Source organism: Xiphophorus hellerii, chromosome 23 (genome assembly GCF_003331165.1).
Source record: "Xiphophorus hellerii strain 12219 chromosome 23, Xiphophorus_hellerii-4.1, whole genome shotgun sequence".
Classification (NCBI taxonomy): Eukaryota; Metazoa; Chordata; class Actinopteri; order Cyprinodontiformes; family Poeciliidae; genus Xiphophorus; species Xiphophorus hellerii.
In genome coordinates, this window is record NC_045694.1 from 15,607,021 (window position 1) to 15,622,505 (window position 15,485).

The window sequence follows — 15,485 nt, forward strand, 5'->3', positions numbered from 1 at the left end:
TCGTCAGCGCAGACCTTTGTGGAACATTTCAAACTATACTGAATGGAGGGGAACAAATAAGAGATTAATTACTTAAATATACATGATTCTACATTTTTCGCATGCAGAATCCTTCATGTGTTATTTTGAATTGGGCTGTTTTTATCGAAGCCGACTACTTTTGTCTGAAAAACCTCAGGCAGCTGCTCTGCTCATTAATAATTCAGCAGCTTCACAGCAGAACTACTATGAGACAAGGCTTTGAAAGAACCCACTGGCTCCACACGGCTTTTATTCCTTCGGCATAAACAAATGCAAGCTTCATATTAATAAAGCTAACCACTTTTGTTTATTGACCTAAATATTACACTTTCTTGCAGCCTCAACATTTGCTTACACTCACAAAAATACGGTGTTTACGGTTTAAATGTTACAAGCAACAAAGGGACATTTTTCAAACTCATCTTTTACTACTCAGCATTTAAATTTACTATTGAATAGAAAAAAACATTATTGGAATCACCCAAAAGTAGTTTACTGTATCCACATTGCGACACATAACACAATCAGCAAAAATATTTTTCATTAAAAATGATATAAAATGTTTACAAACAAATTTTGCCCAGCCTATGTGATCATAGCCAGGAGTTTGGCAGTGAAACTAATAGTAGATTCAGTTTTTGTTTTTGTATCCTTTTTTTTTCTTTAAAACAATCCACACTTTAGATATATTATTGTGTTGAATAATATAAATGCAAAGATCTACACCATATTGAAAAGTGTACCTTGCAGAAAAACAAAACTTAAGTGTATTTTGAGAATACATATCCATGTGCCAGTAGTAAAAACACTAACTAAAATTTTGTAATCATATTCTAATAGCAATTAAAGTAGCAAAAATCCACCTTAAATCCTCAATGCAGCCCGACTAAAGGTTGGTTTCTATAGTAGATGATAGATATTTTAAAATTGTCAATGTTTTAAAACCAGATTTTAACTCTACTTGTGCAAATGACAACTTAAAATCATGCAACCTCAGTTTAAACAAACTTAAACTGTATTTCAGTTCAAAGGTTCACTCTTGCTGCATAGCAGAAATGAAAAGGAAGAAAATAACCATAGCAAATCAGAAAAAAATTAAATGCATAATAAATATAAAAAGACTCTTCACATGAATTGAATCCATTTGCAAGGCTTTAATATTTATAAAATTAATTGTTCTTTAAAAATTTTAAAACATAAGTATAAACTTTCACAAAACTGGAAAAAGGCTTAAGCTACTTTCACACTTGATTCAATACATTTTTCATCAATGTTTTTTACGCATTATTAAATACAAATTATAAATAAATTATAAAGAACATTTAATGCCACTAAAAGGGCAAAATTTCATATCACCTTTCATCTCCTTCGGTGACGTACTCTCTGCTTTGGAGACAGAAGGATTTCACTTCCAATGTCAATGTCACCGTGTGGATGCAAATCCCCGCGTTTTATCCCCCCTCTTTTTCTCCACTTCTCTGCCTCTCTGCTCTTCCTGCTCTTCTTTCCAGTTTTCTCCTCTCTCTTTTTGTTCTCCTGAGAGGTTTTGGACTCTCTATGACTGCGTAGGATGGATTTATAGGGGTCAGCGGGACAAACTGCATCAACAATGGTGCAAAAATGCCTCCCCAGAAATCCTCCTTCCCGCTTAGCCTGGGCCTCCCTCCTCAGTCGCTTCACTTCACGCCTCTCTTTGCGCCTTTCAGGCCAGGTCTTCCTCCTTCCAGGATGAGCGCCAGGCTCCAGCTTTGTCCTGCTTCTTCCCTGCACCAATGGCGTATCTTTGCAACATTCCTGCTGTGAAGTTAGGGGTCCAGCACTCACAAGTTCTGAAAGCACAGATAGCACTTATTACATGTCAAATTTCACCATTTTAAAAACCTTTTGTATAATTAGTACAGCTGAAGCACATTGTTCTAAATGTAGATATATCTTTTACAATAATTACTTAAAAGCAACTTTTAATCACCTTTGGCTGGTGTGAGCATCGGGGCATTCTGCTGGAGAATGTCATCCAGAGTGTCATAATAAGAAACATAAGGCAGTGAGGGAAAAGTGCCACTAATCATCCTCCTCTTTGTGCACTCCTGTTGTCAACAAAGACAATCATCCAAATGAGTAAGAGAAAAAGGACAAAATATAAGAACAGGGCATCCTGAGATGGCGAAAGTCATCTACTTACATGACCAAAGTGTCCCCTTTTTGAGCAGTTGTAGCAATTGAGCATGGTGGCTCTTATGTTTGAGACTGCAGGCGTTTCTGGGTCTGAAAGGAACCCCTAACTTGACCTAGAAAAAATGAAATTGATCTTTTATGATTTGCTAGGCATTAGATTAAAATGCATTGACAAATCCATACTTTAACTGCTACAGAGTACATTAAAAAACATATTTTCCTCAGTTTTTCTTCTGCCTTTATTGTCACCTCTGTTATTGACATGTAAAGTATTGAGACCACATGTACTTTTCCATAGTTTATCACACTATAAACACAAACTTCATTATGAGTTTTTGTGCTAAATCAACGTAAAGTAGTAAATAACTGTGAAGTGAAGGAAAAATGTTCTATGATTTTCAAGTTAGTTTTAAAAAAGTGAAAAGTGAGGCGTTCTTTTTGAGTCAATACTTTGTAGAGCCACCTGTAGCAGAGCTGCAGCTGCAAGTCTTTAAGGATATGTCTAGCTTTGGAGACACATGGAGACAGAAAATTTTACCCAGTCCTTGCTTGCAAAACTGAATGGAAAGTGACTGTAAACACTGATTTTGGATTTAGTTATGAATTTTAAGAAGGCCACTCTTGCACATGGATATGTGTTCTGTAAACCATTCCACTGCAGCTCTGGCTGTATGTTTAGGGTCATTTTCCTGTTGGATAATGAACCTTAGCCCTAGTCTTGAGCCGTTTGCAGTCTCTAACAAGCTTCCTTGTAGGATTTTTTTTACTTTACTTCTATTGCATGTGAGTACATTCTTAATTTGATGGCAAGTTGAACGATTGTTGTCATTCAAAGAATTTTGTTTTATTGTTGACGTGTGTTGACCTGCATATGACAAATAAACCAATCAGAATCTATCCTTTAAACAGCTGTAATCATCTCTCAGTAAATCCAGACCTGTTTTTCTCCCCCTGTTGCAAGATTGTTCCACTATCATGATTAATCGTGGGGTTGGTGTGTCCGCACAAGGATTTGCATGGAAGTTGTATTTTGATCATATCTGACCAGGAAACAGTTCTCCACATGTTTGCTGTGTCTCTAACATGGCTAATGGCAAACTGTAAGCTGAACTTCTGGTGGCTTTCTTCTTGCTTCTCTTTCACTAAGGCCATATTTGTGGAGTGCACAGCTAATAATAGTTCTGCAGGCAAATTCTACCCCCTGAGCTTTGGACCTCTGCAGCTCCTCCAGAGTTACCACCGGATTCCTGGCTATCTCTGTGACTAATTATTTCCTTGTCCAGTCTGTATATCTAGGTGGACGGCCATGTCTTGATATTGTAGTTGTGCAATGCTGCATCTAATTCCAGATTAATTAGGAATAAAATAAAACTTCCTCTTACAGTCAGGTGGTATTGTCGCCATAAATCTGGGCAGGCCTGAAAAAAAAAAACACAACAAACAAAGAATAAGAATTTCCCTCCGACCAACATCCAGATAAACACCGTAGTTTCACAGAAGAGGAGATGCAGAAACAGAGCAACACTTTAGAAAAATTGGGCTAAAATACACATATATTCACAAGATTACAGAATTAACTTTCAAGAATTTCTTCAACACTAAACACACTTTAATGAAAACAATCCAAGGAATTTCTAATGGTAGTTGACAGACAAACTCACATCAAACAAGTGGCCGGTCACGCCGCAGCGATGGCAGTGCTGCTTCCACACTGGAGGCACTCTGCAGGGGTTGAGGCCATGCGAAGGCAGCCCACAAATGGAACAGGGCCGGCTCGGACAGTCTCTTTGGACGTGGCCCTGGACGCCACAAAGGACACAAGTGGGACTTTTCTGCTTGAGGAGAACAAGATTTTTTTTTGTTGTTTTTGATTGATGACAAGATGTTGTCAACTAAGTCTTATTATTTCCCACATTAGGAAACAAACACGGGCGACTTTAGCTGTACCTTGTGAAAGTAGCAACTTCTGGCAACGTGTCCCATCCTGTTGCAGATGTTACAGAGGGATGAACGACCAGCCATGAAATAGCGACTGCCCAGAGACTGAGTGCCTCCATACTGGACATATTGAAAGATCCAAATTGTGTACAGCAAATAACTATTTCTGAGCTCTTACAACATATTTTCACTGAACATTCTTTGAATCAACAAGCTTAGTGTTTGAAATCTAGATGATAAGGATTACCTTGTCTTTGTCTGAGACAGCCCAAGTATCCCCTCCTGATTTCACTTCCTTGTCTGTCATACCTTGATGGAGAAAATGACCACAAAATGTTACCGTTACCTGTTAGTGGAGTGGCCACTAAGGCTGCACAATACGAGGAAAATATGCAATAATGCTGATGAATTCTGCAATAGGGACACGGCCGGCAACAAGTGATTAAGTGTATTTTGGTTTGATAGACTCCACGCAGTCTGTCTGGCTACTGGTGGGGATGAAAGAAAAACAAATCAATCCATCTTAAAAAAAAATAGTTGATTTTGTCCTGCTTCTGATTCTTTTTATTGAAGTTATTCAGTTGTTGTTTCTTAAGTTTCTTTAAGTTCCAAAACTTTTTATGCTGCATTAAGTCACCAAATATAGCTCTGGCATAGAGAACCTGAACTCTTAAATAATTTGATATTACTTGTATCAAATTGGAGTTTTTGGCAACATGCAAGGTATGTGCGATAATGATACATTTGCGACATATCGTGCACCCCAGTTAGCGCTGTATCAGCATCAGTAGTCTAGTAAATCTTTACTGGATTAAACATCCAAATATTGCTGTCCTTTTTGGGGCCCAACATTTTGTGTAACTCTATAATATTGCCTTCACATAAACAGTAGATGGCAGAAAACACCAAGTATATAAAGATGCCTGAGTTTTTAATGAATGTAAAGAATTAATTACAAAATTCAAGTCTTTAATACCTTTAATACATTGATTTTGTAAAACTGCTGTTACAAGCTACTTTGATGAAGTGAGCATTAATGAGAGAAGCAGACAAAGAGCCCATAGTTACTCTGGAAGAGCTGCAGAGATCCACAGCTCAGGTGAGAGTATCGGCTGAAAGGGAAATAATTTGTGCCCTCCACAAATCTGCAATCCTATAAGAAAACCTGACAGAGGCTGCAGCAGTTTCCTTTTCAGCATGACAACAACCCTAACACAGACCCTGGACTACAGTCTAATGGCTTAGATCACACCTGAAGTAAATGAATAGCTTATTATGAGTTAAGTAACTGATGAGGGAAGTTCAGCCATTTGATTCAGGTGTGAAGAAACGGATCTAGATCTCAGAAATCATTAGTTTATATTAAAGCATATTCATAAGGGGCACTATGCAATCCATTTAGCTAAATTTTATGTTTTTTGTGTTTTTTAATTAATATCAGACAAAAATATTTTTGCACTTCATCTACTGTGATAAAAATAGATAAATAATGTTGGCCAAGATGACCTCTAACCTTCATCTTCAACATCCTCCTCAGAGCTTCTCCCAGCAGCCGAGGTTGAGCTGGATGCTTGGGTCCTCCGCCTGCTCCTCTCCATCCAGGATCATCCACTCCTCAATAGGCTGATCGCTGTCCTCTTCCAGCTGCTCCTGTGAACCAGCACTGGAGACACTGCTGGTGTCCTGCTGAGTCTTTCCAGAGGTGATGGAGAAAGCAAGGAGCAGCGGAGGAGAGCTGTCTCTGCTGAGCTGTGAAAACAGCTTGGCGCTTTTCTCATGTTTCATGTAACCAGAACACGTCTCTTCTCCACTCTCTGAAGTGATGGAGTCCTCAATGAAGAAAATGTGGTCTTTGTCATTTCCTTTACCATCCGATACTTCATTTTTATTGACAGAGTTCATAGTACAATCTTAGGCAGGCTACGCAGCGCCACTCAGTGGTGAAGTCGTGTATTGCAGCTAAGCAGCGCGGCACAATAACGCATGTTACACTACTACTTCTCAATTCTTACCCCAACCGAAATTAAATTGGATAAAGTTGTTTTAAAACTTGTTGGGGTTTTTTTTTAAATACTTTAAAGGATGTTCTGTAAATGTTTCTAACATATCAGAAAAACGCCAAGGCAAGGGCAGTAGTACACTAGCACCTAGCAAGAAAGCTACATTACAAACACGGCTAATACGATGTCAAAACAAAGGCGCTTTTATGTAGTAACTAATTTATTTGACTGCATCTCGGTAGCGATTACCTCTGTTAACTCAAAACGCATTCCTTCCACAAAGCAGAGACTAATGTAGTTCCCCCTAAGCAGGTTTGTGTACATGTGGTTATGATTTGAATTACTTAACCGGCGTTTCCGGAAAAAGTTGGACAGCCAAAAATAAACCCGGAGTTACGTCACTTTTCTTTTCCGGGGAAATGAATTAATGGAGAAATTACATTACAGTTTATCTAAGCCAGAAAGGTCTGCAACCTGCGGCTCTTTGAACCTTCCCGTAGTGCTTCCTAATAACTTTGACTGTCTGTTTTTAAAAATAGACATAATAAAATTAAAATAAAATTCTGGTTTTAGCAGTTTTTCAGTTTTTTGATGCAATAACTGCATTGAATCTTCACAAAAGATAGTCAAATATGCATCGTTTCTCACAAATATCAACATCCTATGGAAGAAATGTATGTACCTACTTTTTTTTTTTGCAAAAGTAGTATTTTTTTTCTTTAATTTGAAACCTGACAACAAAAATAAAATAAAGGTCTTTAAAAATTACCTATAACATACTTATCAAATCCAATTTGCCTTTTATTAACACATGTTAATTTTCCAACTTTATATGAGATTTACGTGGGTGGACTGATGGAAAATGGCTTTTTGAATCATAAAGATTGTCGACCCCTATTCTAAAACAACTTATTGTATACTTCTAATGTCTATTGTATTTTTTTATTATTATTTGTTGAGGAAATTATATTTTACAGTCCTGAGGGCTTTATAACATTGGTTATTGTGTTCTATTTTAAATATAAAAAATATTCATAACACTTTTGGATTTTCTTTTCTTTGTCCTTTTCCTTTCTTGTGATATTACAGCACAAACTTCAATGTATTTTATTGGTAATTTTGATGATAAAGCAAAACAAAGTGACAAGTAACTCTAAAGTGAAGGAAAATGACATCCACATTTTTATGACTAATGCCACACATTCTCAAATGGATTTATGTGTGGACTTTGACTAGTCCATTTTAACACACCAATATGTATCAATCTGGATTATTTAATTCTCCTGACAGTGAAAGTCAGTCCTAGTCTCTTCTCTTTTGAAGTCACTAACAGCCCTTGCTGATAAGAAGCATCCCCAGAGTCTGACACTTCCACGACTATGTTTGGATAATGTGGATATCGTGTTATTTTCTGTCACATTTCTGCTGTTTTTACATAGGTCAAAATGTTTTGGGGTTTTTTTCAGTCAATGAATCTATACTAGCCAGGTACAAAGACTGGGTGGGAAATTGATCAATAAGCAGTTGAAGTCAAAAGAAATAAAATCTTTAGAAAGCCTGAAGAACTAATGAAGAATTCCAAGTTAAAAGATTTTAAAAAATCTGATTCTTTGAAACTAAAGAGATAAGGAATAAAGTTAAGTTCTTAACGCTTGATATTCTTTAATTCTTTAAAATCCCCCTTTTTGTTCAAACTGATGCATAATAATAGACTATTGCAATTCATTCTCTCAGCACTGCTGAAAGAGCTCAATGCTGGGTTAAATCTTGATCCTTTTTAAAAAGGAAAAAAATTGAACGACATCGACAATATCAAGTTCAACATTTCGAACTTAATTTTAAAATACTTACTTTTTTAAAACGAGTGTTCGCTTAGGTCTAAAGAGAAATGTTCAACAGTTTATTACAACTCATACAATCCTGTCTGCACCTTCTTTGCGTAAATGCGCTCGACGGAACCATAAGCGCCTCAGCCCCGCCTGTGCGCTCAGAGGCTTTCACCGCTGTTCACTGATCAGGTGCTGAAAGTATGGAGAGGATAGTCTGCATTTAAAGTTTTAAGTTTATACTTTATTTTCAATTTCTCCGTTTGTTTGAAGGTCCAGTCGCCAAACTTTGGGTACGGAGCTGGACCTAGGATGTAATTTTCTTGCTCAAGTATCCAAGGTCGTGGATTCTTTGACGTGTCTGTGATGGAAGTAAGTTTTGGACTGGTTCCGTTCACAGTTGCGCACAGTAAGTATCGGAGCCTTGCATCCTTTCCACAGAGGCTGTCTGAACTGGAACTGGGTCTTCTCGTTCTGCTCCGACACTCAGGGCTCGGCGGGGTAAACCAGCTCGGCGGAGTCTTCATCAACGGGCGGCCGTTACCGCACGAGGTCAGACACCGGATCGTGGAGCTCGCGCAGCACGGGGTGCGCCCCTGTGAGATCTCGCGCCGTCTGCGCGTCAGTCATGGCTGCGTCAGCAAAATATTGACCAGGTAGCCGCAGTTTAAAATGGGTTCAGTCATATGGTAATTCATATGTGTCCCAATATGGAATCAGGAAGTGATGACATCATAAAATATTAAAAGCTCATGGATTTTTAATGCTTTTATAGTGTTTGTTTGTCTTTCGGTCTGTCTATTTTAATCAGGGCGTTTGACCAAAATCAAAAATCTTGAAACTCGCTGCATGTAATGCACATGCAAAATAACAATTATTAGAAGCTTAATACAAGGATTGTAGTTTTTCGTCATAATTGCTTTCCACAATTTTTAATTTGGCATAGAAAAAAAGAGTAGTCGTTTAATTAAACTTAACACAACAAAAAAACCTTGATATCCAGAACCAAATGTTGTGGCATGCTAATTTCATCCCAGCCATGCAAACTGAAACTACACAAAGTAAAGGTTGGCAGCCAACGGGTTGCCTGTTTATCCTTGTGTGTGTAAGTGTCAACCTTTCCTCGCCACACACGACTCTAAATCATGCCAGGTACAATGAGACAGGAAGCATCAGACCGGGGCTGATAGGTGGCTCCAAGCCCAAGGTGGCGACCCCCACAGTGGTGCAGAAGATCCTGCAGCTGAAACACAACAGTCCCACGATGTTTGCCTGGGAGATCCGAGACAGGCTGGTGCTGGAGCAAGTGTGTGACCCAAGCAACGTTCCCAGCATCAGCTCAATTAACAGGTAAGGGAGTCCTGGTGTGTTTCAGTGTTTCTGCTTGACAGCGAAGACCTGGAAAATAAGTGTTGATTGTTTTGGTGTTTGTAGGATCATCAGGAGGAAAGTTCAGGCAAAGCCTTGTGAAGATGGTGAGTGTCTCTCTATCACACTTACTATATGCCCAGTCTTCCTCTCAGTAATGTTTGCACCTCTGTATTGCCAGCATCATCTGTTTCCATGGGAACAGACTGTCCCTCTGAGTCCAGGTTTTCAATAGGAGGGATTCTAGGACTCAGAAAATTCAACAAACAAAACGAAGGTGAGAATCATTATATGTTCAAACAAGCATGTGTCCGTAACACAATGAGCAAATTTAAGTGAAACTGACATTTTAGGTTAAAATACTTAAATATTACTCAAAGATTCAACAAATTTTTCTTGTGAAATGATCTTTGTTTTATAATCTTGCAAACATGTAGGGTTTTGACAAGGACATTCTGTAATCTTTAATTTTATCCATTTAAATTAATACTTCATAGATTACTTGGCATGCCTATAATATTTATCACATATAAGGGACAAAAAATAAGTGGTTTATGTGCATGACAACTGGTATTTCACATACCTATTAGTTTCAAGCAATCTAATAGATGAAAGATTGTTTTTTGTCAGTAAAATACTTGGTGTTTTTTTTAACACGTTGGAGGTGTGATAATTGTTGTGGTTTGTTAATTTTGTCCAGATAAACATGTCATGTTTTAAATTATTTTAAATTGAAAATCAATTTCAGTAAACAGAGTGTGCACATAATGTTATGTCCGTATAATCAAATAAGCTTGACTATTTAAGGTATCTTTCATATGAAATTTATTTTTATACTAAATTAATGTCTTTTCAAAAAATAAAGATGGAGAAAAGAAAGTACAAAGCTTTTTCTTGGTAAAGGTTAATTTATCCTAAACAGTAATTTACATCTTTTGATTCTATGTACTGTTGCTTTTCTGCTTTTCACATAATCTTTGTAGAATCAGTTCACTTATATGGCAATCACTCTAAATGTATAACTACTGGGAGAAAAACAGTTTTCACAATTTTGGGTGATATTTTTTTATTACTTTTGCCTGTGCATTCATTTCCTGCCTGCAGGCTATATTATTTTTCTTTCCACACATTAAAGTCATTCAAAAATGTTTAAACACAATTTAAGCTTTTAATTTAAAATTGTTAGAGAAAAAGGTCACAAAGTAGAAAATAAGTACTCAATAAGAATAAACATTTTAACAGGCTACGAATACACACAGCATTTGTTAAAATGGCTTTTAACTGGAGACCACACAGAAGACTGATGCATAAGACTTTGTGCTTTATGTTAATATAAGTCAGTCGGAGACACTATCAGCAGCAGGAGGTCCACTTCGTCTCCCCAGGTCTCCATCCTCCTCCCTGCCTCCCTTTCCATCACAGAGAGAATTAGAACAGGCGGCTTCAGAGACTAATAAGTATAGTTATCTATACGAATACAGCCATTCATGTGGGCTGTTTTTCATTCTTCTAATGAGAACAAATGGAGGTGGAAATGGAGATAAAAGTAAACCTGAAGCTGTTCTGTTTTCCAGGAGCGGACGAGTCCTGCAGTGAGCACCACACCCAGCTCTGTTTCTGGAGCAGGTCTGACCTCAGCTCGCCATTTCGCCATCAGCTGCCAGCTAACCATGATTCAGATCCTTTAGGTTAGTTTGCACTGATCTGACATGACACCCGGTGGATCTTTCGTCTTCGGCCTTCGTTTCACCGAAGAACAGAATTCATCATGTCTAAAATCAGAGAAAACATATTAAAATAAAACTAAAACCACCCTCCTCTTATGTTGTTATTTGTTTACATAATTTGGAGGGAAGAACAGCAAGGTTGCTGTGATCAGTTCAGAGTGTTGTGGCCTGTCCCTGCGGTCATTTTCTGCTCAGTCAGTGGCTGTAAAGCAACATCATTAGAGGCCCCATGATGGACAACACTGACTGCTTTCTCTCCTTTGTGTCCAATTCCCTCGCCTGCTCTCATGGATGAGGAATCTAGGAAGATGAGAGCTGCTGAAGGGACCAACAGGGTGAAAAAAAACATCAGGGCAGCTCAGTGCTTTTTTGTGTGAAGGCACACACCGACCAACAATCAAATCCATTTATAAAGCAGATACTGACAGAATTTCAGATTGATTCTGTTTGTCTCTGCAATGCATGTGTGTTGTGTTGTGATTGAGCAATGAATAAGCTGCCTTTTTGCTTTTCACCTTAACATTTCTCAAAAATGTCCCATTGACTTTGTCTCTGTTATGTTGCATTACAGTAATTCTAACAAGAGGACATTCTCATAATATATAAATAAATTATTTTATATACATAGATTTTTGCCCTCCTAATTGATAATATTAGAAAACCAGAAAATAGAAAAAATAGTACATTTGGTGGGAAAGTGGTCTATGAAGACCCTAAGTGTTTTTCAGCGCAGCTACATGTAAATCAGAATGAAGGCACTATTGACAAAATAGAAAGTTTTTCAAAGTTGACATTAGGTCTCCAGATCAAAAACTACATTGTTTTTGGTCTAAAGAGCCACCAGTAGACTTTGTACTCTGACAGTGAAAACATACCGAACAATCTTTTTTAGTGAAGCTTCTTTTTTCAGAACCTTAGAATTTTTGAATTCAGTTTTTGACTCAACAGGTAGTCAGTAAAGAGAAGCAAAAACTGAAAAAAATTGATATCTATCCTTTTAATTATTTTCATTGGACCTCTGCCTGCATCTTTCTACATCAGCTTAAGGTTTTTTATTGATGTCTTTTAGGCATCCTGATAATAAAGAACAGCAACTCAGTAAACATTCCTTTTTCAGAAACGTAAAGATGTCTTTGGCTTAGAGGGCATAAAATGAGGGCCATCCTAAATACTAACAGCCCTAGAAGAAGGAAAAGAAAGGTAAACTAAAGAAAAAAAAATCTGGGCGACTATAGACTTTTTTTGTTCTGCTATGCCCATACTTAGTCTCTAGAGGGCAGTGTTCGCATCATCATCATCATCATCATCATCATCATCATCATCATCATCATCATCATCATCATTCTCTGTGCCACAGGTTTCTTGCTTATATCTGTGTTAATAAACTAATAACACTATATAACAAGACCATGTTTATACGACACTAATAAATGACTTAGTGGGACAAGCTGAGTCTGTTAATTAGATTCAAGTAATAAATCCAGAAATTTTTGGTCCAAACTGCTCCTTTAATGTACTATATTACAGATGTTAATTGTTACCATGAAACAGCCTCAAAATATTTCTGAATGCGAGATTAGTTTTGAAAGCATATTTGCTCTGCCAACACAATTTCCTTAGCTGAGACACATTTTTATTGATTAGACTCCATCCTGAGTCTTTCAGACATTTAACCTGGTATTTAACATCAGTTAATCATTAAGCACTTTCACCTCTGGTTAAACTTAGATCGAGCCTCATATTTCCCCGTCTCGACGACAGTGACACAAAAAAGCTGAAGTTTAAATCCTGCTGCTGCTGTTAATCAATACACCCCAGAAGTCAGGATTGTCTTCTGTTAGATGTAGACGTTTCAGACTCTACTGTAGTATTATGGGCTACTTATTGATAAGCACCAAACCACTTCTCACCAGCCTGGTGTTTCTGCTGAGTCTGAATTTATTGTGGGGAAACAAAATGAAAGGCTAATTTTCAGATAGTTTTATATATACTGTATATATATATATATATATATATATATATATATATATATATATATATATATATATATATATATATATATCTCGTCAATCTCAAGGAGGAACCTGGATGTCAGAACTGTGGGGACTTAACTACAAGTCCCCACCCAGTCAGGGGATACACGGCCCCATTGAGCGAATCAGAGCTGAACGAGACGGCTGCTGACCTGAGAGAGAAAATCATGACCCGAATGACAACCAGACCTCCTCGGCGCCAATTACAACGGCTGAGTGAAGTACCATCAGAGATCATTGAGAATGTGAATGCAGCATTGAGAACAATCCCTACCAACACCATAACAGAAACCAATGAGCTGATCTACAACTCAGCATCAGTGATCCTTGAGACACTTGGCTATAAGAGGCATGAGACCCAATACCCACCATGGAAAAGACGGTTAGAGGCTAAAATCAAGGTATCAAGGAGGGAAGTGAGCCAACTGTCAGAGCTCCACAAGGGTACAATGAAAAGACCAGTACCCAGAAAGTACAGGCAGATGCCCATACCTGAAGCACTCGAAACTGCCAAACAGAGGCTCCAAGCCTTGGCCAGCCGCCTAAAGAGATACACAAGGGAGAATGAATCCAGAAGGATTAACCGGCTCTTCTCCACTCAACCAGCTAAGGTGTACTCTCAATGGCAGGGTAATAACAACAGAGTAGACCCACCAAGGCTGGAGACTGAACAATACTGGAAAGGCATATGGGAAAGGGAGGCGTCCCACAACAGCAATGCACAGTGGTTGATCTCTCTACGAGAGGACCATAATAACCTCCCTGAGCAAGCCTTGGTAACCATCACTGTGACAGATGTCCAAGAAAGAGTCTCAGGTATGAAAAACTGGACAGCACCAGGGCCTGACATGATCCATGCCTACTGGCTAAAGAAACTCACTGCCCTCCATGAGCGACTGGCAGACCAAATGAACCAGCTGCTACAAAGTGGGACTCACCCTGAATGGTTAACTGAAGGGCAGACAATCCTAATCCAGAAGGATCCATCAAAGGGTCCAGTCCCACCCAACTACCGACCAATAACCTGCCTCTCCACAACATGGAAGCTCATGTCAGGCATCATAGCGGCCAAGATAAGCAAACACATGGATAAACACATGAGCACGGCACAGAAAGGTATCGGTGTAAATAGCAGAGGAGCCAAACACCAACTCCTCGTAGACCGCACAGTTGCCCGAGACTGCAAAACCCGACACACCAACCTGTGCATGGCTTGGATTGATTACAAGAAAGCCTATGACTCAATGCCGCATACTTGGATCATTGAATGCTTAGAGATGTATAACATCAACAGGACTCTGAGAGCCTTCATTGCAAACTCGATGAAGCTGTGGAAAACCACCCTTGAAGCCAACTGCAAACCACTTGCACAAGTGTCCATCAAATGTGGCATATACCAAGGAGATGCTCTGTCCCCGCTACTGTTCTGCATAGGCCTGAACCCCCTCAGCCAAATTATCAACAAGACTGGCTACGGATACCGACTCAAAAATGGGGCCAACATCAGCCACCTTCTCTACATGGATGACATCAAGCTGTATGCCAAGAGTGAGCGAGACATCGACTCACTGATCCACACCACCAGGATCTACAGCACGGACATTGGGATGTCATTCGGACTAGAGAAGTGCGGTCGGCTGATCACAAAGAGGGGGAAGGTCATCCGCACAGAAGGGGTCTCACTCCCAGAAGGAACAATAGCAGACATAGAGGACAGTTACAAGTACCTAGGTATACCACAAGCAAATGGCAACCTCGATGAGGTCACAAGGAAAGGAGCCACAGCTAAATACCTCCAACGAATAAGGCAAGTCCTGAGAAGCCAGCTCAATGGCAAGAACAAAATCCGCGCAATAAACAGCTATGCCCTGCCAGTAATCAGATACCCTGCTGGAATAATTAGCTGGCCAAAGGAGGAGATAAAAGCCACTGATATTAAGACTAGAAAACTACTAACAATGCATGGAGGATTCCATCCCAAATCCAGCACCCTGAGACTGTACACGAGCCGCAAGGAAGGAGGCAGAGGACTAGTGAGTGTGAGAACCACAGTCCAGGACGAAACAACTAAGATCCATAAATACATCAGGGACAAAGCCTCAACAGACAATGTGCTCAGTGAATATCTCAGACAACAGGGAACGGAGGTTGAGGTGCCAGAGATACCATCATGGCAGGACAAGCCCCTACATGGGATGTACCACCAGCAAATAACCCAAGTGGCTGATATCAGTAAATCCTACCAATGGCTGGAAAAAGCTGGACTCAAGGACAGCACAGAGGCCCTCATCCTGGCCGCCCAGGAACAGGCCCTAAACACCAGAGCAATAGAGGCCCAGATATACCACACCAGACAAGACCCAAGGTGTAGGTTGTGCAAGGAGGCCCCTGAGACAG

General features: G+C 39.2%; 2 protein-coding genes across 3 annotated transcripts; one reads left to right on the forward strand and one right to left on the reverse strand.

Annotated features, from left to right (window-relative positions):
* Positions 1 to 239: 239 nt before the first annotated feature.
* LOC116714438 (zinc finger CCHC domain-containing protein 7-like) lies at positions 240 to 6,545 on the reverse strand. Its single transcript, XM_032555025.1, is given in 10 exon segments — positions 240 to 1,850; positions 1,991 to 2,108; positions 2,204 to 2,242; positions 2,244 to 2,309; positions 3,579 to 3,614; positions 3,858 to 4,031; positions 4,144 to 4,254; positions 4,382 to 4,443; positions 5,648 to 5,675; positions 5,677 to 6,545. Coding segments are annotated over 10 exon segments (1,464 nt in total). The 5' UTR covers positions 6,037 to 6,545; the 3' UTR covers positions 240 to 1,380.
* A 1,691-nt stretch (positions 6,546 to 8,236) lies between these two features.
* LOC116714678 (paired box protein Pax-5-like) lies at positions 8,237 to 11,140 on the forward strand. Of its 2 annotated transcripts, XM_032555382.1 has the most exons (6): positions 8,237 to 8,369; positions 8,451 to 8,616; positions 9,113 to 9,310; positions 9,395 to 9,435; positions 9,510 to 9,605; positions 10,903 to 11,140. In XM_032555382.1, exons 1-6 carry the CDS (start codon positions 8,327 to 8,329, stop codon positions 11,019 to 11,021), a joined length of 663 nt encoding a protein of 220 aa, XP_032411273.1. In that variant the 5' UTR covers positions 8,237 to 8,326; the 3' UTR covers positions 11,022 to 11,140. The 2 variants fall into 2 exon arrangements, with proteins under 2 accessions (XP_032411273.1, XP_032411272.1); XM_032555381.1 differs by having other exon boundaries at positions 8,237 to 8,616.
* Positions 11,141 to 15,485: the final 4,345 nt, after the last annotated feature.

Excerpts from the sequence above, each read along its gene's own strand:
- LOC116714678 (XM_032555381.1), top strand. The coding sequence starts at position 8,327 with ATGGAAGTAAGTTTTGGACTGGTTCCGTTCACAGTTGCGCACAGTAAG. Across the intron at positions 8,617-9,112 it reads GTCAGCAAAATATTGACCAG|GTACAATGAGACAGGAAGCA; the intron begins GTAGCCGCAGTT and ends AAATCATGCCAG. Across the intron at positions 9,311-9,394 it reads AGCATCAGCTCAATTAACAG|GATCATCAGGAGGAAAGTTC; the intron begins GTAAGGGAGTCC and ends TGGTGTTTGTAG.